Source organism: Mizuhopecten yessoensis, unplaced genomic scaffold (genome assembly GCF_002113885.1).
Source record: "Mizuhopecten yessoensis strain PY_sf001 unplaced genomic scaffold, ASM211388v2 scaffold7479, whole genome shotgun sequence".
Classification (NCBI taxonomy): Eukaryota; Metazoa; Mollusca; class Bivalvia; order Pectinida; family Pectinidae; genus Mizuhopecten; species Mizuhopecten yessoensis.
The window spans coordinates 523,959-548,201 of NW_018407068.1; the positions used below are offsets into that span (position 1 = coordinate 523,959).

The 24,243-nt window shown below is 37.5% G+C and overlaps 1 protein-coding gene across 6 annotated transcripts in view; it reads left to right on the forward strand.

Annotated features, from left to right (window-relative positions):
- The window catches only part of LOC110453665 (trinucleotide repeat-containing gene 18 protein-like), a 99,690-nt gene that overhangs the window by 52,185 nt on the left and 23,262 nt on the right, over positions 1 to 24,243 (forward strand). For all 6 annotated transcript variants that reach the window (XM_021502715.1, XM_021502718.1, XM_021502714.1 and 3 more), the window contains exons 3-12: positions 5,648 to 5,764; positions 11,367 to 11,537; positions 15,404 to 16,120; positions 16,429 to 17,439; positions 19,117 to 19,182; positions 22,313 to 22,424; positions 22,597 to 22,700; positions 22,811 to 23,068; positions 23,341 to 23,534; positions 23,876 to 24,074. In XM_021502715.1, the coding sequence (XP_021358390.1) occupies positions 5,648 to 5,764; positions 11,367 to 11,537; positions 15,404 to 16,120; positions 16,429 to 17,439; positions 19,117 to 19,182; positions 22,313 to 22,424; positions 22,597 to 22,700; positions 22,811 to 23,068; positions 23,341 to 23,534; positions 23,876 to 24,074 (2,949 nt within the window). The remainder of the gene's footprint in view (positions 1 to 5,647; positions 5,765 to 11,366; positions 11,538 to 15,403; positions 16,121 to 16,428; positions 17,440 to 19,116; positions 19,183 to 22,312; positions 22,425 to 22,596; positions 22,701 to 22,810; positions 23,069 to 23,340; positions 23,535 to 23,875; positions 24,075 to 24,243) is intronic.

Genomic DNA, 24,243 nt, shown 5'->3' on the forward strand with positions numbered 1-24,243 from the left:
ACATGCATTGTAAGTAGACCGATAATGACAGCATATGAGTACGATTGTACAATACACGCAGGCAGTATAACATAACCAGACCCATCAATGCACATTATTCACACCTTCTTGTTTTCCAAACATCAAGGCGACTTACTGAAAATCAAGAAACCAAAATATAATCCTATTGAACAAGTGATTTCGTACAAAAATAACGTTAATTAAGGTAAAGTTTACCTGTATAAAAGAAATATTCAGGTAACTTGATTTAGTTGTAATGAGATTCATTTGTTGTACTTTCGCCATTGATTAGTGATTTTACGATGGCTAGACGACAACAGGGCAGCATAGATAAATGATTTGAAAGTCATTAGTGCTATACAAGGCTTTTAGACTGTCTAAAACTGCACTGAAAAACCAGGTGAAAACAATGTTAAAATTATGAGCAAAGCGTATCAGTGCAACCATCCAATTGCAACCTATCAGTGCTGCACAACCATCCTCATATAGAAAGCCTTTCCGTACCACATAACTACCATAATACATAAGTCTTTCAGTCTAGTACAACCATCAAATACAGCAAAGACTATTGGAACAAAACAACCATCTAAATACAAACAGGTTTCTGTCAAATGATGCTGTTTAAGATGATATTTGTCGAGCATCACGTTTTTAATGTATTTTTAAGCTTTGAAAATTACCGTTAGAAATGGTTATGGCACGTGAATCGAAAAAAAAAGTTTTATATATTCAATAAAGTTCAATCGAGCAATTACACGATAGCGTCTACATATTAGAACAAAACACTTTGTCAAAGAAGCGGGAATGGGGGAAAACACTAAAACGGGAAAGAAAACTGACAGGCAGCGAAGAAACACCAAATAAAGGAAAAGACATCAAAAATTGAGGAAAAACCAAAACAAGACGAAAGGCGATACAAACCGAGCGACACCAAAGGAAAAAGAAAGTAATTATGAACCGAACATATAACATCTGAAAAAGCTTAATCGGAGAATAATCGCTATCGTGTCTAGGTCGTACATTTTGATAATGAAATAAAATATGTACTAGATCGTACATGATAACATAGGATAGTTCCTGCGTTCCGTTGAATACTATATATATGATGTATGGCATAATACCGATAGTTCACGAGTGTAAAACACGAGTGAATATATGGTATTCAATAGAAAATCAGGAAATTTTCTATTCATTACTCTTTCCAATGGATGGCTGCAGTAAAAACACATATAAATTAGAAGTGTAATATTTGACATCAGGATTTAATGACGTAACGCTTGGAAAGAGACTGAGCTCTATTTTGAAAGGGTTACTCAACGCGATTCTACCATTTGTTGTCAATATCTGGTAAGATTTCCTAAACAAAAGGCAAGTTGTCCAAAATAATCACTTAGTATATCGTCAACTATACCTGAAGCTGAACTTTAACTGCTGTGAACGAAGCGAATAGAAAATACCATTTTGATAAGTCAATACTAAAGGTGATATCTTCACATGTGAACAGTGACGATATAAGTTTACATCAAATCGATAATTTTCGATAGTTCACAGGTAAAATGTAGGAAATACTGATTCGTAGATATGAACTATGTGATCACAAGTACACTGTACGTCGTTCGTATAAACAATGGCATATTATTCATGGTATATATACATTTATGAATCAGTAATATATAATCATTCCGATTGATCTGCTGCTGCACACACATGGACCTCATCACTTGACGTCTGTCCAATCAGACACCGTTAGCGTGGACTCTCGCTTGAGTTCGTTTGTCCTATTCTATCTGATATATGAATATTAATAAATTACATGTGCTGATGTTTAGTAATGATAACATCTTGTTCTTACTCTGTGTTATGGATAAGACAATAGCGTGACTAATCGGAATCTATCTGGTATAGTTTCACCTATTACCAGCAGCGTTAACGTTTAAACAAGTCTTGTTTCTGTGATGATACCTTTATTAAATGCAAATTGCAATGAAGTTAAATTTATATTATATACCGATACCGGAACAGGTTCCGAGGAGCATTCTACATTAAAAGAATATATTTATTAATATCAATGCATAACATAATTATACATCAAGAACTTTAGTATTGATATATTCCCCTTCTAAGTGCAACAATCTTTATTCAAAACATGGAAACTGACCGTTTTCATATCCATATTGTGGAATATTATGAATGTTTTACATTAACCATAACCAGACACTCAAACGTAAACAATTATACTGTGTTTATTCCATTTTAGACATTGAGTTTGCTTTGATTCGCTATTGTTGATGAAACCAATCTACATATAGTGTCACCACATACTTGTCAAGATGCAAAGTTTACTACGATATCAAATGCCAATTCAATATAATCCACTGAACGTGCAATACGGCAATCTGTAAAAGAGATTCAGTGTCAGGCATTTCAAATTGTACGGCACCACAATTCGTATACGTTTTCATTTTTCTCAATCAAGATGGAGTCTATGGTCATCACAAAGGATATTCTCAAAAACAGATAAGGATTAAGTAAAGATATCGATGTCAGTATACCGAGGGTATTCAGGCAGTCTTGCTAAATGTTTTGGTTGCGATGTTTGCGACGAGGACATGTTAAACATCAGGAAACAGAGAAGTCACAAATCACTTCTGTCTGAACATAATTACACTGAGGTATTACTGAGGGTGTATCAGTACCAGTGGTGTTAGTGTGATATGAAGGGTTTCAGGGGATTGCCGGACCACTAATCTGCCCCATACTGACGTCATATATACCTATACAAATACAAAATACAGACATCGGTATCTAGGGAACGCGTGTCTGTATCATGGTTCTAGTTTGGAACCTTTTAGACGATTTTCACTGCATATGTAGCAAAATAGTCACAAAAATGAAATACGAAGAATAGAAAAACCATTTGAACATTTTTTTGTAGATACAGAAAAAAACAAGTAAACAAAGGAATGATAACAATCGATATATTGTCACATGCAGACGCCTCACTGGGCAACAATGGCTTAACGTGGTTCTAGTTGGAACCTTATAACGAAAATCTTAACAATCATTGTACAAATGCTCGATTTAAGATATTTGAGTACATTTTAATATTATTGCACATTACATCCAAACAAACAAATATATCCTCTTTGTAGATTATCAAATAAACGGCTTGGGTATTGTCATTACCATACCTACAATATTGGTTCAAATGCTGCACTGTACCGCCACTGTGCCATGATGTATACCCGCCATCTTTACCGCTGGAGATGTCGTGTCCGTCAGACTGCGCGGTTGATTTTCGCTAAACCCCCACTGTGCTGAACTAATCAGTCGCTCGTACACTGTCCATATTAAACTGTCAAACATTGCTGTTGGTTAGAGTTGTAATGGGTACATACGGGGAAAATAGAACGAGCTACCATGACGTTTCCTCACAAGCTACCATGTAGTTTCCTCGTTGGTTTTGAATCATTTCTCTATACAATCTGTACTTCCAGTCTTGACATATTGTTTACCTCTTTTCTGTAAGACACAAATGATTGGCTATTAATTATTCAATCCTCAAAAGGTTAAAAATGACAGTCATAGACATTATATTTTTATGAAAATATATATCATGATGCAAAATTAATCCTGTAATATTTCCTAAATCCGCGTACTATTTACACATTTTGTAGTTAATGTTGTAGATAATTTTGTTGTTTCTTGTAACGGGTAATCAAGTTATATTTGGTAATTATAATTGACAAATTAAATTAAACTTTATGATTCAGAAGTGACTAGGTAACGCATGCTGTGCTCTGTATGTTATTTGGAAGTTGAATTATATAAGATCAATGTGTTTAAGCGATGTTACATACACTGTACAAAACCATGCTGATGTAATGAGCTTAATTTCCTTTGATCTTTTATCCATATGATTGTATTTGTATACAGAAGCTTTCGGCATCAACACACTTTCGTGAGTTATGTATTAAAACCATTAGTATGAATGTTATGTTCAAGCGCGTTTTGTACGAGTGGAAGGGTTAATTTGAATATCGTGTATAGCGGTACTGAGTAAGGTCAATCTAGATACAGTTTATAAAGGTACTTGATCTATGACAAGGACAGGTTGTGTATCACTCACTTTACTTCTCGGTAATATATACATCACTGTACCTCGTACAGTTCTCCATTATTTACGGCTGTGCATGATTAGTAATTATATCTAACGAATTAATTTTCATCCATTGATATTCCATTTTACGTGTAAATAATGAAGAAGATGCCTTATTCTGACGATATCTTTGTGTCATCCATTTGTAACAATGCAATAAATCACATCATTAATAAGAAACAAGTTTGTTGCCATAGGTTCGTAAATAAGGAATGGGTTTCCATAACCTGATGCATGCTTTTCCAAACATAGAAGCGTATTACAGAAGTGTTACATTGTACTAGTACACCAGCCCTTAATCTAAATATTTAAAACTTTACAAAACAAACTGTTCTGGAGCCTGACAACTTATGTAGGTATTCTGAGGCCTGGTAATATCGGGTTTCCTCATGGATACCATGGACTGGTCGTTTTTATATGGTTGGTCGTTTTTATATGGTTGATCGTTTCAGTTCAAACTATGGGGCATTCACGGTCCTCTGTGGACTCCTTGGTCTGGAAAATACATACTTCTTTTCAATTTCCTCTGATCAATTGTTTTTAATTTTCACGGACAAAAGATTTATTATCAAAATATCACAAAAAATACATCAATTACAAATTGAAATTCGATTACAATGCAATGTTTTTGTATAAACCCTAGCACCACTTGAGGGCCGTGGAGCCAGCTATCTGACAGCAGACATCATGTCACAGATTATAGGAAACTTATCTCATGCCACAGGCCATTTCTCATCTCCGTCCATACGTCTCTGTGGCACCTGTACGTCCGTGAACCCGCCATCCTGGTCGGGTCACTAAGATGTAATTCTGCTGTAGACTCGCTTCCAGCTTTCAACCTTCTGGAGTTCTTCTGATGTTCAGGTTACGGTCGCTACAACCCTAAAAACCTAAATGATACAAATGTTTCTTGGGTTCCGCTAACAAACGTCAATGGTTTTCCAATTTGGCAGCGTTTTATCTGCCCTGTGGCTCCCCCGGCTCATGTGGAAGCCGGATGTGAGACTACACACACACATATTGTACTGATGTAGAGATTACAGAAATGACCAAAATGTATAATGAAGTGTTGTGTTTTTGTCCACGTCTGTTGTAAACCCATCGACATTAATGTATTGAGCACTGGCAGATTACGGCAATTTCCTATTCTATACTGGTTGGGATCCCGGCTTTGCATGTCGTCGTATGTGTGTTATGTTCCTGCCTATCTCCGAGAGCTTGACTCGCAGTACTTGTAAGCTGCCCACTAATTGGCTAATCGCCTCTGCAGTTATTTGTTTTAAATTTTATTACGGCTGACGTAAATTGTCAGTCGTGCTGCCATCATGTGCGTATTACGTCATCGGGTCGAGCATTCCAATCCTTGTCGGCCTCCAGCACCATGCGTGAAGACGCTTGGCGGTACTCACTAGTCCTTGCTCGTGAATACACACTACACAATGTCAGGTATTTGTGGGAATTAACGGTGCTACCGGTTTGTGTTGACAGGTGGCGGGTACTCCATGATGTCTAGCTTTCTATCGTCAGGAGGGGGAGGAGCGCCTATGGGGGACCACCTCAAAGCTATTATCCCAGACTTTCAGTACTGGAATAACCCAAGTGACGGTAAGTTTTTGTCCTAAAACATGTTGTGTCCGAGCGGACTGTTTCCGGACAATGTCTCTTTCTTTCCTTATACTTTGTATCCAAGGTGTCGATATGTTTCATGTGGCCACCTGCTGAGAAAGGGATGAGTTCTCGTTTAATTAGCAATGACCTCATTGCATGTGTTTAGTTGACCACTATGGGAACAACAAATGGATGAATTGTAAAAGGTGAACATTCTGGGGTCCACACATGTATAAATTGTGTAATGAATTATTTTATAACATAAAAAGGAAGATGAACGCATTACTAAGAACCAGCGAGATTATTCGTTCGGCGCTTTTTGTTTTAAACGAAAACCTATACACCCATTTATGTGGAAAAGGGAAATCATACTTATTTTTAAAACCAAAATAAATTCGATACAATTATGGGCTCTCGTATATTTTTTCCACTCCCATAATTATGTTCGTATCACTTTTCATTCGCAACTATTATGTGCTCAACAACACAAACTATCACGTGCTTTACGTAAAAAAAACCTATCATGTAATGAAAAAAACTACCACGTACAATGAGGAAATTGAATTGTTTCGAAAATTATGTATTGCTTGACTAAGACAAGCAGTCATGCATGGTTGTATAATATTTAAACTGACAAAGTCTGACCCAACAGATTATCGCCGCTGATAGACACAGTGTTTTTCTCTTTAGTTTGGCTGCACTTACTGTACCCTTTTTCACAGTCAGTACATTTACAAACAGCATTCAAGTGAGCAATATTGAAATTCCACATCTATGGATACATCACATATTTATATAGAATTTATTGTGTGTAGACCATTACACACACTTTGTGGTTGGTTTGCATAGACTTAATTGTGTAGGTTTATGCAAGAACAGTCAAAGGCTACAACTATCTGTACCCCATTTGCACTGCCGTAAAATGCACCACATACACATACACAAATTAGTGTTCATCATGATTACAAAGTGCATATAAAAGCGATGTGTGTATTCAATTTGCGCCAGGGACCACGGGGATTTTAGATGAATTACTGCGCCACACACGACGTATGTTGGGTGTTTTTGTAGCGTACATGCCTGTGCGGCTTCGGGGTATCATCCGGTCCAACGGCACAAAACATAACATATAGACGGATAGAAGTCTGGGGTAGAGCCAGAACTCAAAATAATATTTGCAAAAAAAAATCCACTTGTTTTCTATAAGCTAGTTTTTCACTGTGCTTGATACGCATTTTTTAGTCAAGGAAAACGAGGAAATCGTTTCATTAGCATACCTGCATAAGTATATGAGGAGCATATAAACGAGGGTCTACAAAGTGTCCATGTTCAATTTTTAACGTTTGATTGGGTTTTATATTCATCACTGCAATTTTGTGGCCCCTCGTTTACATGCTCAGATTTCACAAAACATCTTGAATTTGTCGTAACTTAAAGTAATAAAATCTCGACTAAGTTAAGGAACGCCTGTGAAAACTGATCTGGAAGTATAAACCCCTCTTCATAAGGTTACGGCTGAAGATGATTAAGATGATTAAGATGATTAAGATGATAATCTTTTTACAGAAATGATCAACATTGATTTGTTTGTTGGACTTATGTATATTTTCCTTATCAACAAACGTTGTCTTAAAGAATTAATATTAATCTATCACTGTTGTTTTAATCAGCTGAAAATGAGGATAGAAATTAAAAATTAAAATATTTCTATGAATTTTTAGTCGATCTGCGGTCAGGCTTCGTGCTTTATTAACTATTTTATCGAAGCAGAAGCTGCTGTTTTAACAGAATGTATGTAGGACCTAATTGTTGGGGGTTAAACAAGATCGCCTGTCCCTCTGTACGTAAACTATTACCATTCTTACCGATTAATCAATAATATACTGTAGCTTAACAAACAAAGCATACTTAAGATCCGGTAGACCATTTATCAAGTTGAACATTATATAAAAAGATTAATTTCGGATAATATTCTATGCAGACATCTATAATGAAGAGCAGTATAAGGTTACATTAAAACTGAATTATAAAGTCTGTATGGCTGATGCTATGGAAGCGTGCATTGATGTGCATTAAACTATGGAGCATTTAACCTGCACAATGTCACCAATAAATGACTAGGCTTAGTGGATCTTATTACCGTCAAGGTAATGCTATGTATAACATGTCATATAGGCCTATATTTCTAACGTGTGTAGGCCTGTGACAAGTGTGATATGTGTCTGTTATAGGCCTGTGACAATTGTGATATGTGTCTGTTACAGGCCTGTGACAAGTGTGATATGTGTCTATTACAGGCCTGTGACAAGTGTGATATGTGTCTGTTACAGACCTGTGACAAGTGTGATATGTGTCTGTTATAGGCCTGTGACAAGTGTGATATGTGTCTGGTACGTGTCTATTACAGACCTGTGACAAGTGTGATATGTGTCTGTTATAGGCCTGTAACAAGTGTGATATATGTTTGTTATAGGCCTGTGACAAGTGTGATATATGTCTGTATGTTTGTTATAGGCCTGTGACAAGTGTGACGTATGTCTGTTATAGGCCTATGACAAGTGTGATATATGTTTGTTTTAGGCATGTGACAAGTGTGACGTATGTCTGTTATAGGCCTGTGACAAGTGTAATGTATGTGTGTTATAGGCCTGTGACAAGTGTGATTTATGTTTGTTATAAGCCCGTGATAAGTGTGATGTATGTTTGTTATAGGTCCGTGACAAGTGTGACGTATGTCTGGTATAGGCCTGTGATAAGTGTGACGTATGTCTGTTATAGGCCTGTGACAAGTGTGATGTATGTTTGGTATAGGCCTGTGATAAGTGTGACGTATGTCTGTTATAGTCCTGTGACAAGTGTGATGTGTGTTTGGTATATGCCTGTGACAAGTGTGCTGTATGTCTGTTATAGGCCTGTGACAAGTGTGATGTATGTTTGTTGTATGCCTATGACAAGTGTGATGTATGTCTGTTATAGGCCCGTGACAAGTGTGATGTATGTTTGTTATAGGCCCGTGACGAGTGTGATGTATGTCTGTTATAGGCCTGTGACAAGTGTGATATATATCTGTTATAGGCCCGTGACAAGTGTGATATGTGTCTGTTACAGACCTGTGACAAGTGTGATATGTGTCTGTTATAGGCCTGTGACAAGTGTGATGTATGTGTGTTATATGCCTATGACAAGTGTTATGTATGTCTGTTATAGGCCCGTCACAAGTGTGATGTATGTCTGTTACAGGCCCTTGACAAGTGTGATGTATGTCTGTTACAGGCCCTTGACAAGTGTGATGTATGTCTGTTACAGGCCTGTGACAAGTGTGATATATGCCTGTTATAGGCCCGTGACAAGTTAGATGTAAGTCTGGTATAGGCCCGTGACAAGTGTGATGTATGTTTGTTATAGGCCCTTGACAAGTGTGATGTACGTTTGTTATAGGCTTGTGACAAGTGTGATGTATGTTTGTTATAGGCCTGTGACAAGTGTGAAATATGTTTGTTATAGGCCCGTGATAAGTGTGATGTATGTCTGTTATAGACCCGTGACAAGTTAGATGTATGTCTGGTATAAGCCCGTGACAAGTGTGATTTATGTTTGTTATAGGCCCGTGACAAGTTTGATGTATGTCTGTTATAGGCCCGAGACAAGTTAGATGTATGTCTGGTATAGGCCCGTGGCAAGTGTGATGTACGTTTGTTATAGGCCCGTGACAAGTGTGATGTACGTTTGTTATAGGCCTGTGTCAAGTGTGATGTATGTTTGTTATAGGCCCGTGACAAGTGTGATATATGTTTTTATTTGCCTAGGACAAGTTTGATATATGTCTGTTACATGCCTTTGATACTACTTTAATGTAATATTACAGACAGTGGATAAAACATCATACTCTTCGTTATTATAACGTCGAACGAAGAATGGATGAATTAAGTGTTTGGTAAAATGATATTGAAGTTGTTTTCATTTCATCAGACATGCTTTAACTAGCCAACTGCTCGCTAAATTGATTTGATTAAGATCGTATCATGAATCGTATATGATAGAGAAATTCATTAGGATCATATGCAGCAGCATGCTATTTTTCGTTCGTTCAATCAATCTTCTATGTTAATATTAAAGTAGCTTTAATGGAGAGAAATAAGAAGTTTGGCGTCATAAATGACCAGGGATACATGTAAAAGATATATAGTTACCCGAGTATCGAAACTAAACGTTCACTTTAAATGACTACAAAGCATAACTATGATCATAACATACCTATGGCTGTTATGATATATGAATGTGTTGCTAATTGATGGCAGTTTTGCATAGTTAACTCAACACACTTTAGCGTGGACATTATTGGGCCAGCCCAGCGATCAGTTTTGTCTGGCAATCTTTATACTCTTTATTGAAATCAAATCACCAAAGTAGCTAACAGTTCTCAAAGAATACATACAAAATCAAATGTAGACTGCGTTATCTGCATTTTGAACCAAATTAGCTTTCATTAATAACATAATTTGCCATGTCTTAATTCGACACACTCTTGTTTCTTTGAATAATAAGAGTCTGTGTCATGATATTTTGGGATGTAGCTTGTTGAAAAAGAAAGAAAGCATATTTGTTAAAATATATTATATTGGTTTGGTCCAGTGTGTTAATAAAAACCTGTTGGAATTAAAATCAAGGTGCCTCTTTTTATCATCGTTTTTGTTACACGCAATTTATTTATTGATAGATTTCATGTTTGGAAATTGGAACCTGACATTTAATATTTCACAGTTTTGAATGATACGCTACAATAGTAAGCCTTTTTTATTATCTAAAACCTGTTGTCCCGGTATCTTTTCACAATCAAAACCTATAGCTAAATTCAGCCTCTGCAAGAATGTTGCCTATAACCATGTTGTCATTTTTGCAGAATGTTGTACCCAGTATATTGTAGATTACGTCGACCACTCTCTACAGGATGTGCCCACTATATTGTAGATAAACTCAATCACTCTCTACAGGCTGTGCCCACTATATTGTAGATAAACTCAATCACTCTCTACAGGCTGTGCCCACTATATTGTTTATAAACTCAATCACTTTTCACTACAGGTTGTGCTCAGTATATTGTTTGTAAACTCGATCACTTTTCACTACAGGTTGTGCTCAGTATATTGTTTATAAACTCAGTCACTTTTCACTACAGAATGTGCTCAGTATATTGTTTATAAACTCAATCACTTTTCACTACAGGTTGTGCTCAGTATATTGTTTGTAAACTCGATCACTTTTCACTACAGGTTGTGCTCAGTATATTGTTTATAAACTCAGTCACTTTTCACTACAGAATGTGCTCAGTATATTGTTTATAAACTCAATCACTTTTCACTACAGAATGTGCTCAGTATATTGTTTATAAACTCAATCACTTTTCACTACAGGTTGTGCTCAGTATATTGTTTATAAACTCAATCACTTTTCACTACAGGTTGTGCTCAGTATATTGTTTATAAACTCAATCACTTTTCACTACAGGTTGTGCTCAGTATATTGTTTATAAACTCAATCACTTTTCACTACAGGTTGTGCTCAGTATATTGTTCATAAACTCAGTCACTTTTCACTACAGGTTGTGCCAGGTACATTGTAAACAACAACACGATCTACTCTTCGCCTTACCTCAACTACTTACCTGCCACCGAGTCCCTGTCTCTGTTTGCTCATAATGTGGGCGTGGTTCCTCCCCCAACTTCCGGTCCCGCCCCCATCGGCTACCACCGGATGTATGACCTTCAGAAAGGTATGTGTTATCTGATAGATCACTACCCTGTAATGTTTATTGTGGAACACTGTAAGTATAATTAATCAATATATATTTCTTACCGAAGGACAAAATGATACAAAAGAATAGAATAGAATCTATAAGACAATCGCACTATCATCAACAACAGAAAAATCGATAAAATACCAACGAAACCAACAAGAAATGGATAAAATAATTAAAAGGTCGCCTGTGTTGATATATCGTGCTGGAACAGATGTGTTGTTCACTACCAAGCACCTGTGCTGGCCATACAAATAGCAGGTATATAAATTATCCTCAATAATTAATCATTTTCGATGTAAGTGGGTAATTTGAATACGTCGGCGACACATGTGAAGCTGCTATAAAGCCCTCCATGTGACAGGATCAGGTATAGCATATTTAATGTACGACAGGCTTATGGTTATAACCGAAACACGATCAAACGGATTGATTCAATCTGCTGTAATAGCATGGAACCCGAGCTCTCGTATCGAATTGTCTGTTCTGGGCAACGCATATACGAGCCAGCATTCTCTGAATGCGGGACCCAGTTATTCAGCCTGGCGCGTTCATTTTGTTTATCTTAATGTACTTAAAACCGAAATGTTCCTGTTAGACATATCGGAGACATGGTATGGTGCTGTAAATTTTCATGAACGGGAAATATATAACGGAAAAAAGTCTAGAACAACTGGTGACAAAACAACCGCTTGTGTTTTATTGACGAGCATGCCGTCATAATACCCCATCCACTCAGGAATCTGGCCTGTTGTCGTGACACAGTTATCCTTACATTTGTCCTGTCCAAAAACAGTTTGTTCTCAACCCACCAGAGAAATACAAAATCATCGTCCTGTATGCGGAAAATGTAATAGCAAAATTAGCTTCAATCTAGCAAGGGAGAGCGACGTACGACCCAGGGACATGACGGTAATCACACAAACGTTTCAGACAACCTCACGTCGTCGGCATGGCGACTGATGGTTACCGTGGAGACGTGGCCAGGACCCGGCCAATAGGGTTAGCTTGTTTACCTCGTCGTCTCGGGGTAGACGTACCAATTTGTGTCACAATTTTACACTAATGGACTGATTGGTTTAAAATGTTTGCATCAGGATGTCAACAGTATGTGCCGACACTGTGCTGTGAACCGCAGACGGAAAGTGCAACTCATTACATCGAGTAATAGAATGCTGTTTTATACAGCCAGACAGAATGTGTATTAAACGTTAGTCATATTATGTATCTAACGGCGGCATGTTTATGTGTGGCCGCTAGCTTGACCATTGGTCAAGGCTATTAAATCTTTCTAAACGCAAAGGTCTTATCGCAGGCACTAGAACTAAAGATAATTTCAATGTTTTAACGAGCTGGTAATTAGTTACAGATCAAACAATCATGCCTTTTTAACAACTAATAAAAAATACAAGTCAAATTATCACCCTGAATATTTTAAAAGATTAGGGACAATTTCCTCTATCAAAAAAGGATAAACGTAATATGGTAATATATTCAGAACGCTAAAAATGAGTTACATTGTATCATATAGCTGTTATCATGCACAGTTACATGTATCGTGTACATACGTACTGATTATAAAAAAAAAACACTTTTCCGGGGATCCTTCTCTTTATATAGATACAAAATTGAACAAACTTTGCCCCTTTCGCACATTAATGCGATGTAAACTATTAATTGATCTTTGGCACATGTAGAACACGCACATATATGTGTTCTTAGCTCTTTTAGACGACATTGATCAAGAATACTGTTAGAGTCTAACCACTGAAACCTCAGTCAAGACCGCATGAAGACGGACAACGAATCGACGTTTCTTCATCACTTTAGATTAAACATATGTACCAGTCGAGTGCAGCCTGTCATGGCTTTCATACTGTCAACACGCGATCTCTCATAACTTTAATTGTAATGACCCGAACTAACAAATATGTTGGACACATTATTAGCACCCACACCATCTTACTACTGATACAGTTCTACAGAACTAGATCTAGACTGCTACAGAGAGTGTAGTATTATGTTCTACAGAACTTGATCTAGACTGCTACAGAGAGGGTAGTATTATGCTCAATAGAACTAGATTTAGACTGCTACGGAGAGGGTAATAATATGTTCTACAGAACTAGATCTAGACTGCTAAAGAGAGGGTAGTATTATGTTCAATAAAACTAGATTTAGACTGCTACGGAGAGGGTAATATTATGTTCTAAAGAACTAGATCTAGACTGCTACAGAGAGTGTAGTACAGTGTTCTATAGAACTAGATATAGACTGTTACAGAGAGGGAAGTACAGTGTCCTATAGAACTAGATCTAGACTGCTACGGAGAGGGAAGTACAGTGTTCTATAGAACAAGGTATAAACAACTGCAGATCTATTTCTATAGAACACTGTACTTCCCTCTCTGAAGCAGTCTAGATCTAGTTCTGTAGAACATAATACTACCCTCTCCGTAGCAGTCTAAATCTAGTTCTATTGAACATAATGCTCCCATCTCTGTAGCAGTCTAGATCAAGTTCTGTAGAACATAATACTACACTCTCAGTAGCAGTCTAGATCTAGTTCTGCAGAACATAATACTACACTCTCTGCAGTTGTCTAGATCTAGTTCTGTAGAACATATTATTACCCTCTCCGTAGCAGTCTAAATCTAGTTCTATTGAACATAATACTACCCTCTCTGTTGCAGACTAGATCAAGTTCTGTAGAACATAATACTACCCTCTCCGTAGCAGTCTAAATCTAGTTTTATTGAACATAATACTACCCTCTCTGTTGCAGACTAGATCAAGTTCTGTAGAACATAATACTACACTCTCAGTAGCAGTCTAGATCTAGTTCTGCAGAACATAATACTACACTCTCTGCAGTTGTCTAGATCTAGTTCTGTAGAACATAATATTACCCTCTCCGTAGAAGTCTAAATCTAGTTCTATTGAACATAATACTACCCTCTCTGTAGCAGTCTAGATCTAGTTCTGTAGAACATAATATTACCCTCTCCGTAGCAGTCTAAATCTAGTTCTATTGAACATAATACTACCCTCTCTGTAGCAGTCTAGATCTAGTTCTATTGAACATAATACTACCCTCTCTGTAGCAGTCTAGATCAAGTTCTGTAGAACATAATACTACACTCTCTGTAGCAGTCTTAATCTAGTTCTGTAGAACACTGTACTTCCCTCTCTGTAGCAGTCTAGATCTAGTTCTATAGAACATAATACTACCCTCCTTGTAGTAGTCTTGACCGGATCTGTAAAACACATTTCTACCCTTTCTGTAGTAGTCTAGACCTAGTTTAATAGAACACAGTACTACCTTCTCTGTAGTTGTCTAGACATAGTTCTGTAGAACACATTACTACCCTCTCTGTAGTAGTCTACACCTAGTTCTGTAGAACACATTACTACCCTCTCTGTAGTAGTCTACACTTAGTTCTGTAGAATATGTTTCTACCCTCGCTGCAGTTGTCACGACCTAGTTCTGTAGAGCCAAGAGCTACATTCTGTGGTTCTCAAGAACTCGGTACTTACCTCCCTGGAACTCAGTAGTATCCCTTTTATAGGAGTGTAGACCTAGTCTGTAGAAAGCATTATAGAACTTTCTGTAGTAGTCTAGACCGGGTTAATAATAAAACAGCATTATCATTTATGCAGTAGTCTATGCATAGTTCTGCAGAGCATGGTATTACCGACCCTAGTTCTATAGAAAACAGTTCTACCCTTTCTTAAATAGTGTGGACTTGCTTCGGTAAAATAACGTACTGTCTGTGGTATATTATTCATCCGACTGTCTTGTGTTCTCAAACATTGATCTAATGAACTATTTTTTTCTTTCAGAAGCACTATACAACGGCACGCCTCACGTTCCAGGAGGGCCGCCCCTGTATCAACCTACTTCCGGCGTCTCTCCTCCATCAACCCGTGCCTCGGAATCGCTCACACATTCCGGAAATCTAGCCGTCAAAAAAGAGTCGGGTCGCCATGGCGACACCAAAAGGTCATCAGAAAGCAAACACGTAACGAAGTCAGTCGAATCACAAAAGACGTTAATCAATTCAAAACATTCAAAGGACCCCGATAAAAAGAGCGATTCAAAGAAATATCCGGAAAAGTCGGACAGGCTCGGTGAGGTGAAGCAGGAACACACTAAGGCTTGTTCTAAACAACACGACAACAACAAAGAGGTGGTCGTGCCAACGTCGTTGTCAGCAAATAGTCAGCCTCACGTGAAAGCTAAATCAAATTCTACGTCGCCCACACGCGCTCATGTGGACAAACGCAAACATGATCAAGATATTTCTCCGTCACGTTCTAGAAAAGAGATTGTTCTTCCTGCCTGTGATAAGGAAAGTGATAAGTCAGAGACAATTAACAAATCGGACGGTAAAGTCGAGTCGCTTACGTGTAAAAACAGTCATGAGGGCGAAAAAGAGTGCAAAGAAAAGGTGGTACCTACCCTTACAACTGTCACTATGACTTCTGATCAAAGTGTGACATCGCCACAATTAAGCCCGAAGTCCGTCGGTATGGTTGCCCCGCCACTCAACAGAGGCGGTAAGCATTGTTTTTAATCATATTTATATTATTTTTATATATCAAGCCGTTTAAAAAAAAAAAGATTGTTTTAATGTGTTTAACAATAATTCACCATATACTGTAAAAATCTAAGGATATAGATGTATGTTAAAGTCTTATTCATCCTACGCAATGAAAGAAACATGGATGGAAAAATTTTAAGTGTCTATATTAAACATGTCCGGTGTTTTTGCCAGTAAAATATAAATAAACTATAAATTCGAAAGTGAAGGTAGTGTTGACATTTTCATTAATAAATGGGCATCACTTATATATTCCCTTTATAGGTCTTTCCCCGGAATCCAGTGCAGTACCCGTAACAAGTGACGCGATCACATCAACGACATTTTCTCTGCCATATTATCATTCAATATATTCGCATTCACAACCAAGTATTCCCGATGGGAAGAAAGTGCATGCACCAACCTTTACACCGGAAATAGGAACGCTACCTAGTGTGGTTGCCATGACAACAATGCCTGTTCAAACAACCGCGTGCGATATGACAATTAAGAAGGAAAGAGGTTCGTATTCCTGCTGTAAGGACAAATGTGCTACAAGTGTGTCTCCGTGTGCCGTTACTCACCAACCCTGTGTGTCTCCCTCAAAACCCGGTCATGACAAAAGGGAGACCACTCGACAGTCCAGAAAAAGCTCCGACGGAAGGGATGCTAAGTCCAAAAAGACACCCAAGGTGTTTGAGGTTGGAGACAAAAATTCTCGATCCCCAGTAAATGCTAGTGGTTCGTCCCAGTCTAGTGTATCCCCGGTAATACAGACAAAACAGGTTGTCGTAACAAAACCTGAGAATGTTTCAAATTCTGTACAAGTTCTTGAGAAGGCTGCGGAAAAAGTGAAACCAATGACAACCAAAGAACAGCATGTGGTTCCGATCCGGGCCACGACAGAGGGGTCTGTTAAAACTCCCATTTCTGACGACACAAAGATAACAATGAAAGGTCTTGCTGCAACTGCGGAGGTGACAGGGTCCAAACGTGCCATGTGCGATGGCACACCATCCCCAGGAATGGTTGATCCACCTAAGACTGCCTGTCGCGATAACGAAGCCCCAGTTACGTGCGTGAAAGTCCAACCACAGTGGCTTACATCAGAGGACAGCACAAGGACTCGTAATAACCCGAAAACCGAGAGTGCAGTGAAACCGTTAGCCCGAAGTGTCCAACACTGTAAATCGACCAAGGATATCAAATCTAAACTTCACGAGAAAAGTTTGCGTTCCCGGGAGTCCCGACGAAAGTGTGATAGTCACGGAAAGGATGATAGCTCTTCCTCATTAGGTAAATATATGTTTTTATGTTTTATTTAGAATATAACGCAACTCATAATGTACTGAACGGAGAACAGTAGATATGAAAATGTATAGCTTGTCGAATTCTTAAACATAGGGTGTTTGATGCACACACGACGCAATGAGGGCATGAAGAACAATGTCGTTTGTCTAAGTCAGGTAAATCCATCGAAAGGTCTAGCTGCAACTACTTGTGGGTTTACCGATTGTGGCATACAGTCTACTGCGTGAGATGAAAATAAGATCTGAGAGATGTTATAGTGTTATCTTCAACATTATACTGCCCAGCCTATTATTACGGCTTACGAGACGGTTATGTCTACAAACTTACGCTTGTTAAAGGCAAGTGTGCTGATTTGGATTTATTTTTGAACAAGAAATCCATTTTGACTTGTTTAAGGGAGAAGTAAAAAGTAAATCTATTTTTCCCGGTTTCAAACCATTTTCACTGTTGTTTATGACATTTAAAACAAATTTTACTTGCAACGTTTAATGCCGGTGTACCTTCTGTAGCTTAGTGAAGGTAGGAAGGTTGATCCCCTGTTTCCTGATGAAGGCAGGTTAGCCAGCCCTGTTCTGTTGAAAGCAGACTGAAATCAATATTTTATGTTGTAATACAAAACTGTACACTTGTAAATTTATAAAGTGTTTCATAAGTAATTTGCCCTTTTGTTCTATTTCTATATTTTGGACACAGTAGACATGGAGTTTTATTATTATATTATGTAGTGGCACTGATAAATTCTAAGTGGACGAAATCCTTTCCAGAAGGTGCAGTAAATGTTTACTTTGTTTGGCTCACACATCGACCTACTAAGTGTGTGTTTCCTTACTCTGTAGCTTTAGTGATTGTTGACCCACTTATTGTCGAATTGGAGGAAACTAAAGGTAAATTTAAAAAAAAAATGGGTTAACATATTCTAATTAATTTGATACAAAATATTCTTGTAGAAAGTGTGATCGATTCTGTGACTGTCCCCTATGGGCAAACGGGTTCAGCTTAATAGAGATGAATATTTATGACTGCTCATGAAAAATTATAACCGTTTATTAAAGCAATGCGCACATTCATATTACCAAAGAAAAAATCAATCTCTCAGCTTATTTACATATTTGGTTTGTTTGCTTTAAAATGATTAAATAACAAGTAAGTAAAATGGGTATGTTGTTTAATTTGTTAATGTGAGAGCGTGTATGGAAATGTAACGTTTGTGTCACTCTCACTTTTACAGGAATTGTTAACAAATACGAACCGTTTAAATGTTATGTTTTGTCCCTGTGTGGGCATGTGTGTGGAATACTACGTTATGAAGTGACACCGTAATACAGTATGCAATGGGAAACAGCTGAACCAATTACATCGAAGCTATTCGACGTGATTTGTAAACGTGTATTTATTGACCCTAGGGTGATCACAACTCCCTTTTATTAACATTCAATTCCTTGCGATTTTTTTGTGTAAATCTGCTAAAACTGCGTCACCGGGTCGAATCGGCTGACAGTATGAGTTATGCTAAACATTGTAGAAGATCAATACTCTCTCCCTCTCGGCCTGGTGCTGGTGAAGCAAGGTGAAGGACGCTCGCTATTACTTACAAAAATACGTACATATGGAGCGGTCTACTTTCCTCCCTAACTCGTCCATTTATCCTTCCTTTCTTCGCAGGAATGAACATACCTATCGGAATAGCCGTGGCACAGAAAAGGGAGGAGTTCAAAGAGGAGAACATCGGTAAGTTCGAGGCTTAGCGAAATTCTTGTAACAGTGGAGAGAGGGGAGGCCTAATGTATGGCCGCACATGCGTAGTTGGGTGTTTATCAACGTAAATAACAGCCTCTGAACCAGATTTAAAGAGAACGACAAAACAGAATATGTATCGTTATGGCAAACGTTTATTTACAATGTTAGCGATATAACAGTCTATTGATTGTTTATCTATATTCTATATATCAGTTCTTGTTTGTCGTGTCTCACTGTGGTTGATTGTTCGCATGCATATAGCGCCTACATAATATCGAGAGCTGTTCCGGGTCCATTTTGATGTTTGTTAGCTTTTAGATATATATTCATGGATATTGATACAACAATATTTGCACTGGTTTTGTCAATGATGTTTGTTTATGTCTATGTACACGTTGTATATTAAACTGTAAATAATGGATGAATAAGCTAGCCCGGCGCCTGACTAATACATACTCACACGTACTTGTCTACATGCACATGTGACCTAGTATATAACACAATCTCACCACCATACTGCCATGTTGTTATGGAAAATGTCCAGTAAAAAACGATTGTTAAAGTCCGTTTACTTATTGAAATCGTCGCACAACCTATTGGAATGCATATGTTATTATCAGATTTTAAAATAGGCGGTTAAAATTCACATATGCATGAGGTCAATATCGATCTACCGTGTGCTTACTGCTTGCGCCATTGTAGTAGTGACAAACACGCACCAGTGTGTGGTGCCCCCACCCCTCCATTGATGATAAAACACGCGGGGTATTATTACCCGTGGCTGTATCTGACATAAAGGCGCATAACTCATAACACATATACCATTTCAAGTGCCACTCTCTACAATTTTAATAATAGCAAGGTTTGAATGAAAAATTAACCGCAAAATGTTCCATTTGTGTCAACGACATTTTCCTTTGAAAGTTGAATCTCGTCAATATTGACAAAAATTCCAATTTCTGTGAAATTAAATTTGAAATCATATGAGGTAGAATAATGATATGTATTATTTGTAAATCAACGTAATTACAAAATAAAACAAAAAAAGAAATATAGATAATACAAAACTAGAACATTTGATTAATACTTCGTTAATAACGATATTTTTATAAAATAATGAGCTAAATGTTTATTTATAGAATTGAGTACGAGTAACAAGGATTCCCCATGAAAACAACTCATCACTACATCCTATTTCCCTTTTGTTTATAAAGTTCGTATTGATGCTATTAATAGAGGATCTTACATGGGTGTCCATGTCATATTAAATGTATTTAACAAGTTCATTGATTTGATATGACACGAGCATTTAGGCGAGTGTCATATCATATGATTGAACGAGTTTAATAAGCTCAATATGACATGGACACGACTGTTAGATTTTCTTAATCACATAACATTGATAATTTGATAAAACAAACATCGAACACAAATGTTTTTTATCAGCTGACTCTATATAGGTCAAAACCGAAGTACTCCGATCATAGTGTTTTCATTTCGACGATGCAAAGTAGTTCCAGATTTTCATTTTGCTTTTTAACTGATGAACAAATAAATGCAATAAAGATAATAATGACAAAATAATTGATTTCATCGAAAAGTAAAAAAAACCACCATTAACATATATCAGAAAGAAAATGAAGTTAAATTAAAGTTGTACTTGTATTGGTGGCGTAGGAATATGTAACCATGGTTTTGACCAAAAATAGCACATTTAGGTTACATACCTTATTTATTACACTTGTGTATTACAATATTTATGACATGGCCGTATGACACAGTGAAATGGGTCACTTATTTGATGAATTGTATGCAAACATTTGACCCAATCACATGTTTAAATCACTCAACAGAGATCAACACGAGACATAGATAAACGAAATCTAAAACATATAGTTGAAATATTTACCTGAAATATTAGATACAGCGATATTTTAAAAGTTACTGTAGTAACATTTGAACGACATTGTTATCCCTACTTAAAAGTTTTTAACTGTGATTTCGTTTTCTTTTCTGAAATTCATTCCGGGTGTAGAATAGTCTTCAAATTTGGTGTATTGATGTGTTGAGATATTTTTAACAGTAGAACGTAAGATAAATTAAGCATGAAATCATGTTTTGTATTTAAATATTGTTCATTTCTATTTTTTATTTTGATTACCCAATTTGACTACAAAATAACTTCCATGAATAACTGTCTATACTCGAGTAGTACGATGATATAAACAGAATTTTAAACACAATTACAATTAAACCCTTGATCTCTATATCGTCCTATCTTGGTTATTTTGATATTCTCATTAAAATGAAGATAGACTTTCTGTAGAATTCTCCTGTAAGCTTAATGTGTTCAAAGTGGTAACAATAACATGAATAGAACCCGGAAACAAATTTGAGTTTTAAGGTATCCTAAAATTTCTGGAATAGGATACCGAATGTCTTGAATATTTCTGAATATAACAAACAGCAAGAAATATATGATGGCTGTTAACCGAAAAGAGTTAAACGCTGGGAGATCATTCATGCTTTAGTGATAATCTCCACATTTGTAGTCCTGAACTAGATATATATTTACTAATTACAGAAGAAGCAATACAGTACAATACTATTTTATTGGTCAACCCTTCCAACCCCAACCCCTAAAATAAAAATAAATAAATAAATAGAAAATCGTCCCCTCTTTCACTTTCTATTGATAAATCAATTATACAATGTACGGATCTACACAACAACCTATTCCAACATGCTTTGATAAGCCACTAATATCAATGTGTAGCCTGTTAATGATATTGAATCTACTGTTACTTGGGAATCGGACTAGATGTATGTGTGGAGTAGAGTAAACCGCGCCCTAACCAGTTAACCGATGATTTCATGGGGATGGCGTCATCAATAGTTTTAACAGGAAATCGTAATCTTATGACGCAAATTCCCATGATACTTTTTATTCAGAATACTAATCAGATTTGTTTGGGTTAAATCACTATCTGTTGGCACTAAGGACTACTTGAGCATAATCGTTCTCCAAAATTAGTAAAACCGCAATACTTAAACCTGTTAATAGATGAACAGATTTGTATGTGCCTTAGTATACGTGTCTATCCTACTCTCTCCAACGTAGAGCCAGATACCGACCCTACCCCAGACCTCGGCAGGAACCCCGGTGATGTTCGTAGGAGCCCAGGGGACGGGGAGTCACACCCTATCACGGCGGTCCATCACAGAGGCGATGGGTAAGGTTTATATCGTCGATTGTTTTTGAACATTACCAAGCAAGAGAAACATAAAACAAGAGAGACATGTTGACAATAACTTCATTTTCTTTTCAAGGAAATATTCACACGAATGTTGCTTTGATGGCTTACACATTGAAACACGTTTTTACGGTGGTAATTTTTATTTCAGACAACCGAGCGCCTTCGCTGGACCTATCATATCAAAATCAACATCCCCAAATGCGCCAGGTCCGGACATGCGCAACACGCTTCCGGCAAATCTCATTGTTACAGGTGGGTTTAAAAAAAATAATAGTCAAAAATAAATTGATCAATTCAATCGAAATAAACCCGGTATATTCACATTCCTGTTTTTATGTGTAAAACCTATGTTACGTGTGAAGGTTCAGCGACTGGGGCTGGCATCGCATGGTCGGACGACCCGGCCGCACGTCATTTCCCGAGCCCGTGGTTACAAACGGGTCATGGCATGAACCCAGCTTCTTGGATTGGGCAGATGCCCTTCACACTTCCACCGAACATTCCCACAACCTCTGGCACGACAGATCCAAGTCAACTACCAGTGTCCGTTCCCCCGGGCTACAAACTGGTCCAGGACTCGGTCACCGGGCATCTGATTATCATGCCAGCGTCAAATATAGGTAGAAACGGAGATACATATCTTAATTCTCTGCGTTTGAAAATAATAATAAACTAGTCAAATTCCTCTCTTTCTTCTTATATCAAGTCACTAGCAATGGATGTTTCAAACGTTTGTAAGAATGTTTTCTTGAATGAATATTGCAAAGCCAAGTTATTGTAAAATGTGTAAAGCATACACGGTGTAGGAAAATGTTTAGTATTAGATCAGTATTAAATAATCGGAAATACACCTGATGTCAACGGGTTTGTATCACACTTATCTGTATTACAGAAATGTATGACCCCAGTAGGATGTGGCCGGGTGGTTTCCCCAGTACGACCCACCCAAATACATTCCAACAGATCATGGCAGTGCATCAACAGAACCAGATCCAGCACCAAGTCATAGGGCATCCAGGGGACCGACAGCCTACCACAGACTTTGCCCTGGCGGTGCAGCAGTACCAACAGCAACTACAGCATATTGTGAGTCAAAATAGACATTTTAATTATCCCTTGTTTCTATGTGATTGTGCAGCTTAGAATCATTCAAAAATACCTAAACACATAGGATAGGATTGGCAAAGACGCCCATTGCTGATCGATGGTGTCGTTTTGTCCCATTTTACGATAAATTCACGTTAAAATTAATGAAAAAACAACCCGTTATATGGAAATACTGTTAATACGGAAGGTGGGAGTATTTCGTCCGCAACATATCAAATGCTTTTCCAATTTTCTTTCTGTCATTGGGTGTATACATCACACAGGTGAAACGCCACATCTTGACTTCGTGTCGTTTATGTGATTGCTGTATGTTTTTGCAGTATCAGTCACGTCCAGAAACTGGGACGACAGAGACATGTGCACCACCATCAGGTCAAGCTTCAATCATTGACCACTCAAAATCATTCGAAAATACGACTTCAAAAGAAATCCATAGTTCCAGCAAAGCTCCCTGTCCGTCCACAGACGCCGATCACACCGGCAAACCAGCAGCAGTGGTTCCCCACCCACCAATTCAAGGTACCGTGATCAGTGAAATGAAAAAAGAAATACCAAATATTTCATCTAATGTTTCGAGACAATATAACTGTTTTGTGCCATCGTCTATATACCTTAACTAACTGATTTGTGAAATTTGGACTTTCATGTTATAATATTATTTAAAAAAACAATACATTCTTATTACAAT